Source organism: Talpa europaea (assembly GCF_964194135.1).
Source record: "Talpa europaea genome assembly, chromosome: 13".
Lineage (NCBI taxonomy): Eukaryota > Metazoa > Chordata > Mammalia > Eulipotyphla > Talpidae > Talpa > Talpa europaea.
Window position 1 is genome coordinate 27,272,696 of NC_140080.1, and position 18,890 is coordinate 27,291,585.

The 18,890-nt window shown below is 33.7% G+C and overlaps 1 protein-coding gene across 1 annotated transcript in view; it reads right to left on the reverse strand.

The window, feature by feature from the left end:
* Positions 1-587: 587 nt before the first annotated feature.
* Positions 588-18,890, reverse strand: part of KIF3A (kinesin family member 3A) — a gene marked incomplete at both ends in the record, with an annotated part of 45,765 nt that continues 27,462 nt past the window's right edge. The window contains 12 exon segments of the mRNA XM_084251899.1: positions 588-636; positions 2,517-2,641; positions 3,199-3,267; positions 3,628-3,681; positions 4,690-4,815; positions 5,442-5,552; positions 6,388-6,568; positions 6,955-7,111; positions 14,424-14,522; positions 17,633-17,807; positions 18,114-18,311; positions 18,625-18,764. Coding sequence (XP_084108025.1) covers positions 588-636; positions 2,517-2,641; positions 3,199-3,267; positions 3,628-3,681; positions 4,690-4,815; positions 5,442-5,552; positions 6,388-6,568; positions 6,955-7,111; positions 14,424-14,522; positions 17,633-17,807; positions 18,114-18,311; positions 18,625-18,764 — 1,484 coding nt within the window.

An 18,890-nucleotide genomic window follows, 5' to 3' on the forward strand; every position in this document is an offset into this window, starting at 1 on the left:
ATACTTCCAAAGACTGTGAAATCATGAAATTCTCTACAGATAACCAATAAGATCAGTCATCTCATACTTAAAATGCAATTAGTGTTAGTATAAAAATTAGAGCATATTTAAACAGCCAGGTGGGTGTTAACATTGAATCTTTTCTTAGATATGCAGCCCAAACATTCATGTATAACGTCACAACAAAGGACAATTACATCTGCTAGTTTCTGTGTGCATAACAGAACATACATTGCTTTTTCTATTGTGAAATTCTGGTTATCTAAATATATAATAGTTGAGTAAACTAACAGATTTATGTATACATGTAAGTTGCAACTTTCTATAGTATTATCTGCTCCCCCAACTTCTCTACACAGTATAAAGTGAGAAATAATAGCACAATTTGAACAATTACCAGGTTTACAATTTTAATGTTAAGATTAACATATATATACTAAAAGTTATCAGGTGAATTATTCTTTCCAGTCTTACTCCTTGATCTACAGCTTCCATTATTTGGAATTACACAAAAGTTTTCAGTGATTTAATGAAAGATTTTGTCCAAGCATGAGAATATCACTAATTTTTATTATAAGTCTTTAACATTACTGAAGTAAAGAATCAATTACAGTTTCAGGCTTTGCAGAACGCTTTCTGTTTAGAGAAGAGAAAAAGAAAACATGAATGCTTTTCCTAAAAGACTGAAATGCAAACACTTAATGTAGCAGATAATACAGAGTGGCCACAGACACCAGAAACAGACCCAGGTGTGACATAAGAGATTAAAGCCCACCTTTGCAGGCTAGGGAAAGGCTGCCTAGAGCAAGAACTACTAAAGCAAGGCCCTCTACTATATCACACAGATCGGGCGGGATTGAGAGGATAATTTCCAAAGCCACATTAAGTACCATGGCCAGGCCAAGTGAGCTGCATGCTTGCCAGACCTGAATCACTGTGATTATCTCTTCTGGGGCATGCTAAAGGTACAGGTTTACTCAGTGAAAATCACACACAAGTCATCTGAGGAAACATCATAGATGAATGTGTAAGAACCAATGGAACTGCTACATCAATGTAAAATGCTTATTGCAATTCTGCTTAGCACATGAAGCTACGCATTTTTAATGAGGAATTATCACATTGAACATTATCATATGACATAACATAGTATCAATAAACCATTTATTGTTTATATTTACTTATGCTTAAGACTATCATTTACTTAGGGTTTTCATAATATAGCAGGCTAATTCTAATATAAAAAGATGCTAGATTTGGCTCATCTAATATTGATATATATTTTTTTTTTCCCCTTTTTTGGCTAAATCAAAAAACGAACATTATTTTAAAATGAGCATTCTGAAAACTGTACCCAATTACCAAATCCAATTTTTGTTTTAGGACACATATCTTAAAAAATAAAGGAAATAAAAACTGACAGATCTCATGTACTGATCTAGATTTCTGGCTTCTTAGAAACAAGATGTAGCAAACAAAGGGCTCTCTATTACCAGATCTAACTAGGAACAGAGCAGCAGTCACTAGCTTTAGACAGATCCCTCTTCAGTGTGCCTCAGCCTCCACTACTGCTTATTTCTGTCCTATACTGAGACCAACTGTCTTACCATTTATCATCACACTCAGACTGTTATTTTTCTTACTAACTGCAGAGTTAAGGAGAAAGTATCTCTGTGAAAAGGTAAAAGATCTAGAGGGAATGTTTCTGTGGACTGATTTCACTCATTCTGTATTACATGGATGGACTTCTGTTGGCATGTAAGTTTTCAACCTGTGGCACCTAAATGCTAAAGAATGCAAGAATTTGTACTCTTAATATACTATTGATTCATCCTCCCCCAGGTTCAACTACCCCAAATATATCAATGTATCAACAGATGTCTATGGGCTATCTGAAACACAAAAATATTAAAACTATCAACCTTATCCTACATATAACTCAAAAGTCCAGATATTTACAGTAGGGAAAAGACTTATTAGCTTATTATTAATTTCAGGAGCCCAAAGTGGTACAGTTTAAACAAATTGAACAGTATATAACATAGGGAAGAAAGAGAACTAATAAGTTCCAGCACAAGGTTCCCACATACTGATTATCCTGGTTTTATATTATGATACAAATACACAATTAAATAGTTAAAACCAATGCCCAAAGAGAGAAATTAAGGTTCTTGGGGCAATGTTTATGACAGAAAAACAAGTATTAATACAAAACCTTGGGAATTTAACCAGGGATATCAATTAACATGACACTAGAAAAATCAGTGTAAGAAATAAGACAACAGATGACGTGTACATATCTGGAAAGAAAAAAGTCAATTAAAAATAAATTCCATTACTAAGAGGGACTGAAGAAGTCAGAAGACCTTAATTTTTTAGCCAGATCTTACTCAAATTATAACTATCTAAGGACTTTGATACTTTACTAACATACCATATAAAAGTCAACTAAGCTTCCTCTTAATCTTAGAACATCTCACAGCCTTTGTTTGATGGGATTCAAAGACAGTCCTTACCTTCTCCCTGTTTTTGGTCTTGCTTTCCCCTTTGATGTCCGTGGCCTTTCCAATTTCATTAAAGACTGTCGCAGGCTCTCCTCAGTATAGGCAAGATACACATGGGAAAGGTCTACTTCAAAGGGCTAAGTAAAGGAAATACAAAACACTCTTATAGGGAGAAGTTAAACCACATTTGGGGGGAGATTTTAAATAATGAATAAAACTTTAAGAAAAAAGTCAAAAAATACCAAATAAGTATCTAAAGATATTTCACTACCGTTTTTCTCAAATGTACCAAGCTTAGTGGATAAGCCCTACAAGATCCTTAGAAGTAAAGAAAAATGTATCATTTTCCTTAATGCTGCTACTTCCACCTGTTGACCTAGGACTAAGACTAGCTTTGAAAAGGAAAAAACACATTCTATTCTCTAAATAGATCTCCACAACCCAGAGAGGATGTGAAGAGTGCTCCAAAGACTGATTCCACATCACCCTTATGGCGTAAGTGATAAGCCTGCTACCATGACTAAAGGTGAGCAGAATAGTCCTAATAATCATCCCATTCTACAGCCTCTATTCACAAAAGATTCGTTCATTTTTCAGCAGACCTGATTAATAGATTATCAAGATGATAGTATAATTTTGTGACCCACAGTCCTGTAAGGAAGTAACTATAATTAAAAAAAAAAATCATTCTTACGTCTTTTTCTTTTTTATCAGCAACAGGAGTCTGCTTCCTCATGTTATTCCCTGTGTAGGCAACACATTTCTCAAAAAAGAAAAAAAAGGGGGGGGCGAAGGGAAGAAAATTGTCTTAATTAACAATACTATGAACAAGGTAAATTACTATGAGATATAATGCTATTATACTCATAAAATATGCTAGATCAGAAAGAGACCCCAATGCTTATTCAGTCCTAAGTCACTCAGTTCCATGTAGCCCCAGACTAGACCATTTATACTAAATACTCTGTGTGTTATAGCTAGTTAGAAAAACATCTTATCCACCCTACTGCATTCTCCTGATTTATACGCTGGACCACCTATCTCTTCAAAGTGCCCAGCACAATTCCAAGTCTATAGGAAGTACTCCAGAAGTATTTCATGAAACGATGAAGGTAATACTCACTAGCTGCCATTCTCCTATGTCTTCATTCCAATGGACATAGTTTTCAATCATTTCCTTTTAAAAGAATCAAAGATAGCCCACTTTTAATATTTAATAATATAGAAAAATATTCATGGAATTTAAATCTTAGTAATATTAATGAAATAAGTCTCAAAACATTACATACTGCTGGTACCCTTTTTAAAGATTTCTAAATATATAGACACAATTAAGCTACAGAAAAATGAAAGCCAGGGTATGAAGAGGCTGTTACCTTAGAGCAAAGGAATGAAGAAGAGAGGGAGAAATCACTTGGTTAGAAGTACTATCATGGTCTGAGCCTAAGGGGATGAGTTCAGTACAAAATAATTAATAAGTCAATGCAGGCCATTCAAGGATAAATAAGGAAAGAGTACCATTAACCAAAGATTAATCCTATGTGCCTGAGAACCAAAGGAAAAAAATAGCATGGCTTATTTTCACAAATTTCTTAAGGCTATATAGACATTCAAAATAGATTTTTAAGAAATCAATATATTAAAATTTATTAAAACAGGAAATTTTGAATAAGAAAGGTTGAGATTTTTAAAATATACTATTATTAAAAATTAGCGTCCATCTGAAGATGGATGGTGGTAGTGGCTGCACAATGTAGTGCATACACCTAATATTGCTGTACTATACACTCAGTAAAGTGTTAAATTTCATGTTGTATGTGTTTTCATACACATGTACATAGAATTAGCATCCCTAAGTTGAAAGAAAATGCCAGCACAAGGGTTCTGCTCTAGTTAGGATACTTAAAGGATAAAGATGTTGAATGAATGAACAGAATCTATGCCTCGTTTCTGATTCTAATTACAAGAACCTTGGTTCCTCCAAAGGGCTGAGGCACTACTATTTAGATGCTCAGAAGAATTATGTATCAAGTTCAAGTGAAATGTGATGGCATTATTTCAAGAAAATTTTATAATCAATACTAAAAAAGTTATTGGCCACCAATTAAATTAAAAATTATATTTCTCTATTCCTTAACCCCAGCCAAGGGACCCAACATATATGTTACTGATACCACCCTCTTACCTGATAATCCTGAGGTATAAAGTTATCAATAATAAGCATCTGAAGTCGAAGCTCCCGACTAAGTTGTCGAATGTTCTCCAGTAGCCCTTCAATTTCTCTCTGATGTTCTTGTTGGAGATCAGCCATCTACCAGAAAAACAATGAAAATATTAAGGGTAAGCAAGATTTCAAGTACAGAACAGTTCCATGTGAGATAGGGCACTGGTCTGAGAAACCTTGTGTTTATCCAGTTCTTTCACAAAAACAATGAGCAAAATGATACTATTACTATCCCACAATATTAGGTAAGATTGTAAACAACATTTTAGCTAAGTAGCTAAAATTTTAAATTGCACATAAAGGAGAAATAATTTATTTCTTTAAAATTATAAGCATATACATGAGTCCTCTAGGATTTTAAATCATACCTAATCAAATAAGACTTTTAAAAAAAAATTCAGAACTGGGCCTCCCGAGAGGCGCAAGGGGTTAAGCACCATACTATGAAGCAGTCCGCAGCCTCTGCAGCACAAGTTCAATACCCGGCTGGCCAGGGAGCAACCTACATGGCGCAGCAGACCTCTCCTGACTTGCCCTTCAGCAGTGTATTTCACTCAATCTGCCTGTTCTGCTCCCGGCTCTGTCTCTGGTGAATCCTCTCACCCACCACATCTCTGGCCTGTACCCAGCTCTCGTATGCATAAATAAATCTTTAAAAAAAAAAAAAAGCTTCAGAACTACCTTATTTAGTAAGCAATTTCTAAGAGACCAACCTCTGACTTTGCAGCCATCAACATAGTCCAAACTTTCTTTAATTTCTTGGTCTTTCCTTGTGCTTCCTCTTGCAAACTGGTATATTTTTCTTCGATATCCAAGCGTTCTTGCTATGACACACACACACACACACACACAAAAAACGTTCAGAACTACTTCATTAAATTAAAAGCTTGATTTTTGTCTCCAGTGTAACTCTCTTGGATGGAAATTTTCATTGTATGTGGTGTATTTCTAAAAATTACATTTTGATTATTTCTTCTCCGTGTCGGGGGCACGTCAGTGGGTTTTAGTTAGTTACAGATTAAATAAAAAATTAATACTACACAGTGGTATAATTTGATAGAGATGTTACATTGTTACACTCATATTTGGGAAAATTATGTCAAATTCTTGTGAAATTTCGTGAGACAATTGTAGTAGAATAGCAATAAATTTGAATATTTAGCATAAATTTGATTATTTAACATATGACAAATGTTTATCAGCAACTACAGCTGCCCCTGTAACAGCATGGGTTTGAATGGTGCAGGCCCACTTACACAGATTCGTTTCCCTCTTTCTCCTCTTCAGCATGAAGATGATGAAGATAAAGAGCTTTATGATGCTACACTTATGATTTTCTCATTAACATTTTATTTTCCCTAGCTTATTATGTTGTAAGAATACCGCAAATATAACATATACAAATACTCTTATCACTAATGCTTCTGGTCAATAGCAAGCTATTAATACTTACGTTTGAGGGGAGGTACAAATTATACATGATTTTTTGATTGCATGAGGGTTGGCCTTCCTAACTCCCATGTTATTCAAGGGACAAGTGTATCATCTTTCAAACAAGCCACACATGCTTTAAACTTTCACTAAGATTATTGATAGTTCACTTTTCACTAGAAAAATTAAAAGGTTTGGCAAAGCATGAACCAAAAACAGTCACATTACCTCTTTTTCCTCAAGTTCTCTGCGAAGTTGTTCTGCTCTCTTCCTCCTTTCTTCCAATTCCATATTAGATTCTTCAAGAAGTTTTTCTTGTTCCTCAGCTTTTGCCAACAAATCAACACCACCAACAATTACCTTCTTCTCCAGTGCAGATAATTTCTCTAGCAAAGTCTGATGCTCTTGTCTGTTGATTAAAATAAGAGCACTCTTAGTCTATTAATCACTTGCTATTCTACTACAATTGTTTCACGAAATTTCACAAGAATTTGACATAATTTTCCCAAATATGAGTGTAACAATGTAACATCTCTATCAAATTATACCTGTGTAGTATTAATTTTTTATTTAATCTATAACTAAAACCCACTGACATGCCCCCGACATGGAGAAGAAATAATCAAAATGTAATTTTTAGAAATACACCACATACAATGAAAATTTCCATCCAAGAGAGCTACACTGGAGACAAAAATCAAGCTTTTAATTATTACTCAATATTCTTACTTCTGCATCACATGAAAAATACTAGAAATTTAAATCATGATGCCATCTCAAATTAGTATTACTCACTGGGCCTTAAGAAGGTCTTTTTCTCGTTTCTCTAATTCAGCTCTAGCCTTGTTCCTTTCTTCTTCTTCCATGTCAAGTTTTGTTTCAAGTGCTTTTCTCTCCTCATCAATTTTTGCTTGCATTTCCACCATCTTATCTGGGGAAACCTTCTTTTTACCTATTTGTCATTTAATTACAACAACCACACCAGAGTCAATATTTCGACTTGTATAAAATATCCTCAATACATAAGACACATCCCTTAGTTAAAAAAAAAAAAATCAGCACTTCAAGGAAATCAAACAATACATTTCATTTTTATTTACTGTGTTCACAAAAAGAATTTTTTAGCTAACTGCTAAATTCAAACTATTATCCAAGTGTCAATAACTAAGAACAGAAGTAAAAGAAAAACAAGAGATGAGCAGCAACGAAAGATTAACAGAAAAGCCGAATAAATGAAAAGGCAAAGATCTGTGTGCACTCATATAGCATATGTGATCCAAAAAGCAACATGATTACTTTTTTTTGATACTGAGGTATAAAATCAAGTGACTTTGCAGAGTGCTCCTCAAAATTTAGTAAAATAACTGAATAAAAGTCACATATATGTATAATATACAGGGGTAAAAATGTCAGGCAGAATTAGTTTTTAATATATATTTTCAGAGTTTTTCTAAAATCTTTGTTTAATAGAATTACTTGTTTTATTGCACAGTATATTTTTAAGGGAAGAAATTCTATACTAATTTTATAACAGTTACATAGTAATTAACCAAGCATTTTATAGATGCTGAGCTGTTGTCATATATATCTTACATGAAAAACTAAAATAGCTCATAATTATATTGAACTCAGCATCCTAGATCTCTCTACGTCAGATTAAACATGCCAGTGTCAAATCTATGTGGAAATACTATCAGATAATAATGCTTGAAATACAGGTTTTGATTATTTTGGTTATAACATCTAGTAGTGTTTTGGGCCTTCCCAGTGGCACAGTGGGTTGAGAGCCGTGCTATGAAGCTGTCCACAGCCTCTGCAGTGCGGGTTCGATTCCTGGCTGGCCAGGAAGAGTCCCCCATGGCACGGCAGACCTCTTCTGCCTAGCCCCCTTTGTCTGCCTGTTCTGCTCCCCGCTCTGTCTCTGAATTCTCTCACCCTTCCGCGCCTCTGGTCTGTACCCCAGCTCTTGTATAAATGAATAAATATTTTTAAAAAATCTAGTAGCGTTTTAATGTATCTATAACAGTTCAACAAAAGAATTTTAAAATCACAAAATTAAAATGAAAAATCAAAGAGTGAAAATAAATTCTAGCTCATTAAACTGGTTATGAAACTGAATCAAAGGTAATTCATTTCTGGTAATTCAATTTCTTTGAAACATACTTTCCTTCAGAGAAATGATCAAACTTTTCATAGAATTGGTCTGATGCGCTCCTGAAAGTTTGTCTTTCTTAATTAACTTCCTTCCCAAGGAACCACAGAAAAGTGTTTATCAGGAGAGTTTATAAATCGTTAATGTCTTCACCCAAAAGCTAACCTCTCCTGCTAAGAAGGAAAGAGAACCAAATAATGATTATGCTGGAGATATATATCTTGAGTTTACTCTCTCAGGAACCATGAGAAAAAGAATCATTTATTGCCTTTAATTTTTTAGGATAAAATTGTATTTAAAAAAAGGCTTAAAATACGTCACCCTTCATTTCTATAGAAACAGTCCAAAGCAACTAAAGCCACAAAACAAATAAGTTAAATAAAAGAATAAATAAAAGCACTAGATCCAAATTCATGCTTTGGTGTGGTGTGATTCATTGCATTCCAAAAGTCAGGATTTAGACCTGATCACATTGCTTTCTCTGGCACAGGCACCTGTGTTGAATGTTCAAAATTACACTGTTAAAAAATAATTGAAAAAAATAATTTAACTCCTAGTTTAGTGAATTCCTAGGAAGGATTTCTTACTGATTATATTATTTCTTAGAAAACTGGGGGGAGGGTAATAAGATCAGGAATAAAGTGCATGCATTTTAAAAACTTCCAACTTCCTTTCCACCTCAGAATTACAAATATTTACAGAAAAAAATGGGAACTATGTTAAGACCAAAAAAAAAAAAAAAAAAAAACACAAGAAGAATGTGTGAAGTCATGGATACTAACAGTATAGAGGAAATGATCTGATCAACATATGTACTAAGTTTTTAGGCTTCTAAAGTTCTATTGTTTTATTAACAGTTAGAAAAACTGTTTCCAAATCTCTCAACCGGCAGTGAAATAAAAAGATTACATGTACAGTAAGTAATACAAAAGCCCATGGCTATTGATGTATTACTACTATGACTGAATTGCACTCTTTACTCAAAACCATTTAGGCAATATTTTAAACTGAAGCTTCAGCAGCAAAAATCTTGTGCTCTCATAACAGTTTCATAAAGATAATCATGCATATATAGCTAGGTTCAGTTTCAAAAGCATAATATTTAAATGACATATTATTCTTGCCAGAATTTTTGTAATACATTATGTTCTTTACAAATCATATATTAAGCTAAATGTATGTACCAACTCTCCTAACCAGATATTTCAAAATGTGACATCATTATAAGTCACCTCTAACAAGGCCTCCCTGATGGCGCAGGCAGTTGAGTGCAGCGCTGTGAAGCTGTTCACAACCTCTGCAGCGCGGGTTCAATGCCGGCCAGCCTGCGAGAATCCCACATGTGCAGCACATGGTGCGGAAGACCTCTCCTGTCTTGCCCGCTGCTCTCCTCAGCAGTGTTTCGTCAGTCTGCCTGTTCTGTACCCCGCTCTGTCTCTGGTGAATCCTCTCGCCCTCCCGTGCATCTGGCCTGTACCCCAGCACTTGTATAAATAAAAAATAAATTTAAAAAAAAAGTCGCCTCTAACCCTAAATCAAACAAAACAAAAATCCTTATAATAGGATTTCTACATGGTAGAATTCAGCAAAAACTTCATATAAATCTTTAAAAAAAATTATATCACAAAGTAATTAAGCCAAACAAGTAATTAAGCCAAACAAGAGTAGTAGTATTTTTATAATGGCCCTTTGCAATGTGTTCAAACCAAAACAGTAAAGTGAATTCTGGAAAGGAAAAATTAAAGGGGAAAATTTCAGTTAAGTGTTTATTAATTTCATTTTCATTTCATGAACACCCAAGGGCATAAGTAACAAGTTGGCCTTTAAAAAAAGATCACTTGTGGGCCTCCCCTGGTGGCGCAGCGGTTGAGCGCTGGGCTGCGAAGTTGCCCGCAGCCTCTGCAGCACTGGTTGGATCCCCGTATGCCAGGGAGGATCCCACATGATGCGCAGACCTCTCCTGCCGCGCCCACTGCTCCCCTCAGCAGTGTACTTCATCAGTCTGCCTGTTGTGTTCCCTGCTCTGGCTCTGGTGAATTCTCTCACCCTCCCGCGCTTCTGACTGTATCCAGTGCTTGTATAAATAAATCTTTAAAAAAAAAAAAATTTATTCTTAAAAAAAAAAAAAAGATCATTTGAATATGAAATCATTTATATTTGTAGTTCCAAAATTTGGCTTAATGGGCTTTAAAATTTAGGGAAAAAAAGCTTTAAAAAAAAAACTAAAGATTTTTTTAAATACAGAAGATACTTACCTTGTAAAAAAAATTTCTGAATTAAAAAAAAGTAGTTAAATAACAAAGTTGTTTATAGTTTAAATAATTGTACCATGTGGAGTGCAAATCAATCACACCAACCTGCTTGATCTTTCAATAAGAAGTAGTAAGCAAATCGTAGACAGGAAGCATATGCACAGAGATGAGGAGGGAAAAGAAAAACATTATTTCTTTTGTAAAACAAAGAAAAATGTATAATAACATTCACTTATAGTATAAGTGTAGAAATAATTATCAAAACTGAAATAGAGCAGTTTTATACAGAGAAAGGCACATTCAACACAAAGATGTAATTTATATACAAGGATAAGATTTAGGCTAAGATTTCAGTTCTAAACAATCACCACTGCTCACATTGACTCCCAAACTCGTGCAAATTTAACAATTCATCACCATGTGGTTATACTAAAAGAAGACATGAAATTGGGAACCTGTTAAGACCATGGAAATAATCTAAATGGGCAAAACAAAGTTAAGCCAACTTTAAAAATTATTTTAAAAACAGCAAAATTTACTTTATCCAGTTTCAAATGTTCCCAATTCAGTATTGTTCTATTGTAAGGATTCATTAAAGGTGTCCCTCCCCCTTCAAGAAAAGGCAACACAAAACAACAACCAACAAAACAGACAAATGATAGTAATTTTCGGTGATTATTTGATTAACAAAGGATTTAACAGACTGAAGAGTTTTTAAATCTGCAAGTTTTCCTAATGTTTTTGGCTTTTCAACTTGACATATAAACAATTTTTAGATGAAAAAAGTTTACTGCATAAAGTAAAATACATCTGTATAACAACAAACTTGTATTTGACTTATTAGATTGTTAAGGGTAATTATATAATGATTCTACAGAAGTAAATCACCAATTGATGATTCAAAGGACACATTATAAAGGTTATTCATAAATTTAAAAGGGAAGGTACATACAAGTTACACACAGCAATTCACACTGGGACAACCATCTTTCCATTTCACCAACACACATCACGAAACAATTTATGTTCCAGTTACATAAATTAGAACTAAAACTGATTGAATTTAACAAAGTATAGCAAACCTAACAACATACTTTCATGTAACTTTCTTTAAGAATAAAGCTTTTAAAACAGAAAATTAACTATAATACCTCCCACTCAGATATTTTCTCATATTTCACAATTTATAATACAAAATACCTCTACATAGTTTCTAAAGACAATTTTATGTATTTACAAGCTATCCTCTGAAATCAATGTCCTGATAAAACATAAGAATTGACAACAGAGAAAAACAATTCTTATTATTCTTCATCTTCTTCCTCTAGAAAGCTAAAAGCATAAGAAAAATAACCAATTGTTTTTGTTATTAGTTTTGGAGATGGTAAGTATCTAGATAATGCTTTAAAAGACAGTAAGCTGCAAACTAATACAAGAGACCATCAATTCCCTTTTCCTCCAATAATAAAATAAAATTTACAATACTTCCAACTTAATTAAATGAATTAAGGTTTAAGAAGAAGTCTTTAGGTTTGAAACAAGTCTAGGTAGATTCTACATTAAAAACTTCCTTGGAATCTAAATTCTCTAATCATGACCTTAGAAAGTTTCTCAAAATCAGTCAATTTAGAAATAGGGATAAACAGCCATTTAAAATAAAATGCTATTAAATTTATCTTTACTTGCTTCAAACTTTACATTTTTCTTTATTTGGGAGCTGTGAATCTCAAGTATCCCTTAAAATAGGACACCAAAGTATAAGGTCTTTACAATTCTAAGACATGTTATAATGGGCACTGGTATGCTTCCTAATAAAATGTATAAGTTTAGAAATTCAGGACTGGTTATTACATGTCTCTTATATTGAACAGAATTAGCAATTTATCATGGAGCAAAAAGAAACCAAAAAAATTATTTTATACAGCTTACTAGCTCTCTTTACATTATCTCAATTGCAAAAGCATGAATCTCTCTTCCATTGTCCAAAACAACAGCATAAGCATATGTTTTAACAATTATGTTTAACTGGAAGCAATGAAGGAGGAGGATGGGAGTAATCACATGCTTTGTTCTACTAAGAAATTCAACATGTATTGTTTAGTTATGGAAAGGAAGCAGTGCAGCAATTCTCAAATGAAGCCCATGAGCTATGAAAAAGCAAAAGCTCTGTTAGAGAATTGAAGAGCTACCACTCACTAGGCAAGAACTTATCCAGAGGTTTCTCTATGACAGAACATGTGGAGTCTGAACTACTGCTGCTGCTACTGCCTGGAAGACAAAGAAATGAGCCCAACGGGAACCAAAGAAAGAGGAAACAAGAAAATGAACACATATACAGAGAAAAATTCAGTTCCAGAGAAAGAATTTTAAAGGATAACTAAGCTTTGTAGTAAAGAACCAAAACTTACTTTCCTTTAAAATTAGTCTTGGTAGTCTATGCAGTACTTTATTTTACAACATTATACATGGAAATTAGAAACTGTATTCCTTTAAAGATCTACTGTGGGCAAACTCCACTATTACCTAAAACTTCAGGAGATTAAAATAATCAAAAATAAAGTCATTTGGTGACAGTTTAAGTCTATTTAAACTATTTAGGTTGGTAAGTTAAAGGGAACTGAATTTTAAAATTTAAAGTCATACACAATTCAAGTAACAGGAATGATATATTACCATTCACTATAGACAGACTGGTTTGTCCCCAATGTCACTACTGCCTTCTGAAACGTCAAACTATCAGATAAAATTATGTATAGTTAAACTTTCATGGTAAAACTTTGAAAAGTACACTGAACATTAAGTATTTAAGCCTGGAAGGAAAGTATGTTACTATTAAGTATTTTAACATATTACGCAATGGCATTTTTTTCTACTTAAAATTTTGTTTTTAATAAATCTGGTATCAACTTTGAATGGTTTACTCTGTGAAAAAAGATGTATGGACACAAAATCATTTATCTAAGCCTGGGGTTTACAAACATTTTGCATAAAGGGGTAGAAAATAAGCACTTCAGGTTTTGCAGGCCATGCAGTCTCAAGTGAAAGCAGCCACTAACCACACATAAATGAGCATGGCTGTTTCATATGATGTTATTTACAAAACCAGGTGGTGGGCAGGTTTGGCCAGCAGACCATATTTTGCCAATTCTTGCTCTAATAATGCTTTTACTGTCTTTTTAAGTTATAGAATCTTTCTAGGTTTTAAACCTAAGGCCTGTAATCAATCACTTACAGGTTTATTTTCAACAAAATCATTTTATTAAGACAAGCAAAATATGCACCAGCTTGAAAACAATGATCCATGTTAATGGAAGAGAGTTCTGAAATAAATATTTAGGGTAAAAGGTTTGAAATGTAAGCCATTATAGTATATTTCTCTTTTGCATTCACACTTGTCAACAAATGCCCCATAACAAGGTGAGAATGAGAGTACATTTTACATAGATAAAAAAATTAAAAAATAAACTCATGCAAATTTATTTAAAAATCCAATAACCTTTAAAGCCTAATCATGCATAAGAAAAAGTCATATTTCCCTAAAAAATTTAGGCCCTTAACACAAATGAAAGTCAGCATAAAACACTATATGAAATTTTAAAATGTATGTCAACTATCATAGGTTTTTCTAATCCTAAGTTTTCAAAAACAGGACATACGGTATTCTGTTCAGTTATAAATAGGACATCAATATAGGAGAAAAAAATAATGCAAAATTAACCAGGTATATGGCATACTTCCTCTGTTCAAACTGCTACCACAACTAAAGATGGAAAAATAAAAGGCATGCACTCAACTCCTTCAAGAATGTATCATTAAGGCAGAAAATTCAGTTAATTTCGGGAACACTAAAAAGAGCTTACCCCTTCTTTTTTTCCTTTTCTCTCCGTCTTCTCCAACCTCACCCTCTTCATCATCTTCTTCCTCAGACCCACTGATATCTGAGCCTGATATTTCTTCCCCTTGAAAAGAAATTTGATAGAATGATTTTTATTCTGTACCAGATAATCAGCTATTAAGGAAATGTCTTAATATGTCTACTTTCTTCATTAGTTTGTTGCAGTAAACAGACCTTATTTTAATATTCTTAGGCAGTATATGAGATTTCCAAACCTTAGAAAGTGATCATGATGTTACATGGAGGATTTTTTTTTTAATTCTTAAAGAGAAATTAAATTTTGATCCACTTAAAATTTCAAATGATCAGTTTAAGTACAGTTTAAAATATATTTTTAAAACAACATATTAAAATCTTTAAAAATGTGATCACTTTTGAGGAGCACTTTCTTCTCAGTTTTCGTTAAGATTTTCATTCAACCTACGTATTTTTAAGAGCCATTAAACTGTCAAATAGTACAGTGATCCCACTTTCAGGATTATATCACAAGGGCTATTTCAAAAGTACATATTTTATATAAAGATTATGTTAACTTTAAAAGTAAAATACACACATCGCTTCTCAGCCTTTTGGCTAAGATCAAGTGTAAAAGTAAAATACACACTAATCACAAGGTAATATCTGAGCCTGTAAATAAAGAATGGAAAGAGATCAGGGCCTCCCCGGTGGCGCAGTGGTTGAGCGCTGGGTTGCGAAGCTGCCCGCGGCCTCTGCGGTGCCGGTTCGATCCCCGGCTGCTCCCCGGCCACCGGAGGAGGGTCCCACATGGCGCGCAGACCTCTCCTGCCGCCCGCTGCTCCCCTCAGCAGTGTACTTCGGTCCTTCTGCCTGCTCTGCTCCCCGCTCTGGCTCTGGTGGGTTCTCTCGCCCTCCCGCGCTTCTGACTGTACCCAGTGCATGTATAAACAAACAAACAAACAAACAAACAAATAAAGCATGCCTCTATTAAAAAAAAAAAATTAAAAAAAAAAAAAAAAGAATGGAAAGAGATCATAGGGTCTTGGAAGAAAGAATTCATTAAATTCCTCTGTTCTCTAGGCTGAGAAACAATAACATTCTGTTAGCAATGAGCACACCTAATGCCCAAATCTGGAAATAACATTCTCCAAAGAAAGCTATCAGAAAGAAATCACTGCTTCTAAGGGCAAATAAAATGAACTTTCTATGGTGTCAGAAAGAAGAGTGCTTAAAAAAAAAAAAAAAGGAAAGAAACAGAACTGATGCAAGCTTGCTAAAATACAGAAATTATCCTGAAAGAGCTAATGGCCAAAGTTGATACAACCTGATTTAAAAAAAAAAAAAGATCGAAAAAGAACTACTATATGATCTGAATGTTTATTTGAAGAACATGAAAACACTAATTCAAAAAGATATATGCGCTCCCATGTTCACTGCAGCCAAGATACAATCTAAGTGCCAATGGATGGGTAGATGGATAAAGAAAATGCACTATCTATAAAAAATGAATGAACTAGTGCTATTTGTGACACATGGATGGACTGGGTTTCAATAATTGTACTATGATTATCTAAGATGTTAATATCAGAGGAAGGCACGGGACAGAGGAACTCTCTTTACTACGTTTGTAAGTTTTTCATAAAATGTAAAATTATTCCAAAATAAAGATTTTAAAATTATTCTTTTAATGTTTTTGTCTATTTTTTGTTTATATGATCAACTAATTAACTGGATTTGTTTCTACAAATGTCATAAGAGCATAAATAAAATGAAATGTGTTAAAAATAAAGTTAGTATTACCAAGTGATTCAGCAATTCCACTTCTGGGTATTTCACTCAATACCCAAAAGACTTGAAAGCAAGGAATCAAAGGATATTTCTACACCCAAATTCATAGTAGCATTATTCACAATGGTGAAAATGTTGAAGCAACCCAAGCATGAAGAAACCAAAGGTAGTTTATACATACAATGGAATATTACTCAGCCTTAAAAAGCAAGGAAATCCTAACATATTACAATTATGGATCAAACTTGAGGACATGATACTAAGTGAAACAAGACAGACACAAAAGAATAAATATTCTATGATTCTACTTAAATGAGGTACCTACAATAGTAAAAATCATAAAGATGGAAAGAAAGCAAAAGTGTGGCTACCAGGGGCAGAGGAAGAGAGAAGACTAGGGAGTTAGTGTTCAATGAGTACAAAGTTTCATTCTGGATGATTAGAGTTCTAGAGTTGGATGGAGGTAAGGGTTAAAGAACAATGTGAATGTACTTAATGTCACAAAATTGTCCACTTAAAAATAGTTAGAATGGAAAATTTTATGTTAGGTACATTTTACCAAAGTAAAAAATGTTAAAAGTCAGCAAAATAAAGAAATTAACTCAACATTAGCATAGCTAAGAAATATCAAATCTTTAAAACACACTGACTATAAATACCACCTAGTGGTCACAATTAAAACACCAGATTTCATAATCTCAGAGATAGCTCAATTACTGCTTTCCCCCACAGTAACCTTATTCAAATGCACTGAATGAGTATCTTCCCCATATGTTTGCAATGCCTGCATCTCTGGATTTCATGTTATCTAACCAGTTTTCCAAAGACTGAAAAGAGGCCATTTTAAAGACCTCTGTTATGCAAAAGACCCATAAGTCAATCAAAAAGGATCTGTTCTTAGTTTGAAGGTGAGGAGTCAGTGAGTACTTTATGATGGTAAGTACCTTATCCTCATTGTTATAGGGCAGCCCCGATATTGAACGGGTTGCCTGGCTGTGGGTCCTCACCCGCACGCTTACAAGGGACTTATTAATACTCCACTACAGGCATACACAAAAGGTTAATAAAAGGTTTATTTACAAGGGAAAAGGAAATAAGGAAAATGTACAACTCAGGGAGAAAATAGGGAAATAAAGTCCTTAATGCGTTAGTTATTTAATAAACGGCCATATGAAATTTACAGCATGGGAATTGACCTGGAGGTTCAAATTAAATGATTTTTAATCACTTATAAAAAGATTACATAATTTTACTTGATTTTAATATGAAAATGCTAAAGCATGTATCAAGTTACTTTGCAGAAATATGCCTTTAGATATCAATGTTAGAGGCGCACAGAATTCTGAATAGGCGTTTTTATCAAAACATATAGTGACTAAGAAACATACTGTTAGCCAATGCAACGATTAAAATTTTGAGAAAAGTTACCTTCTTCAAGTTTTTTTTTCAGTTCTTCTATTTCTTTCTGAAACTGACGAAGCAAAGCATCTTTTGGATCTTCATTAATTCTAGCCTTATTTTTAATATTCTTAGCACGATTGGCATAACGTAATGTACTGATAGTTTCATCATAATTGTAATCTGCTGGCCCAATATTTGCACACTGTTGGATTAGGAATACAAAATAAAATATTATACTTGACAAAGGGAAATTAATACCAACATTATTATTATATCAAAAAGAACTTCTGAACCACATTTACACTCTGATCTTTTTGAAAAAGCAAGCATCAAGCATACGTATTTCCAAACAATATTATGGGCTAGTATACATGGTATGCTAGAAAAATAATTACAAATCAAAGAAATAAAACATTCAAGTTTTCAAAATGCTATGCATATTAATTATTGGCAAAAACAGGCATCTTAAATTTGCCTGATGATAACCATACCACCAATTAAATCTTACCATCATGGTTTTTGAATTTCCGCCTAAGGAATCCTGAAGAAGACGAGTCAATTTAGAGTTACGATAAGGTACATGAGTGCTCTTTCCATCAACCAACGCAGAAATTACATTACCAAGGGTGGAAAGCGAAAGATTGATTTTTGTAGCTTCCTTCAGGCGCTGTCCAGTAGCTCCAGTTTTTGCTTGTCTTTCTGAGCCCTAACAACAGAGACAGAAATTAAACTAAAACAAAAAAAGTAAAGGGTAATCTTCCCAAAGTGTAAAAAAAGTTAAATTAAACAGTAAAACAGCAAATGTGATACCAGGAGTTCTCCTGAAAATAACAGGCAGGGAGGAAGAAACTAGAGGTAGATGTGAAAAATGACAGGCTAGAAAAATTCCACAATAAATAATAAACACAGACAAAAGTAAACAACTTAAAAAGAATCAGAAGTCAAATTTCTTCACCTGAATTTTTGTCCATTTATAAAAGTCACAAGAGTTATTCCGTAAGTAGTATCATGTTACTTACAGCAAGATCAACAAGATGAAGTTTCCCCATCCTGACATGCATGTTACCATCAACACCTTTTTCACTGCATTCTATAGTGATTGTAAAGATGGCATGGGAACGAGAACTATGTTCATTCATATTTGTTGCACCAACAGAACCTTGAATAAAGGAAATGTTTTTAAGTATAACACCAGGAAGTCCTTTAAAAATAATAAAATATCCACAATGGTTTAAAATGCATAAGCCATCACAACTAAAAGCCAGAGTATGGCTAACTCATAAAA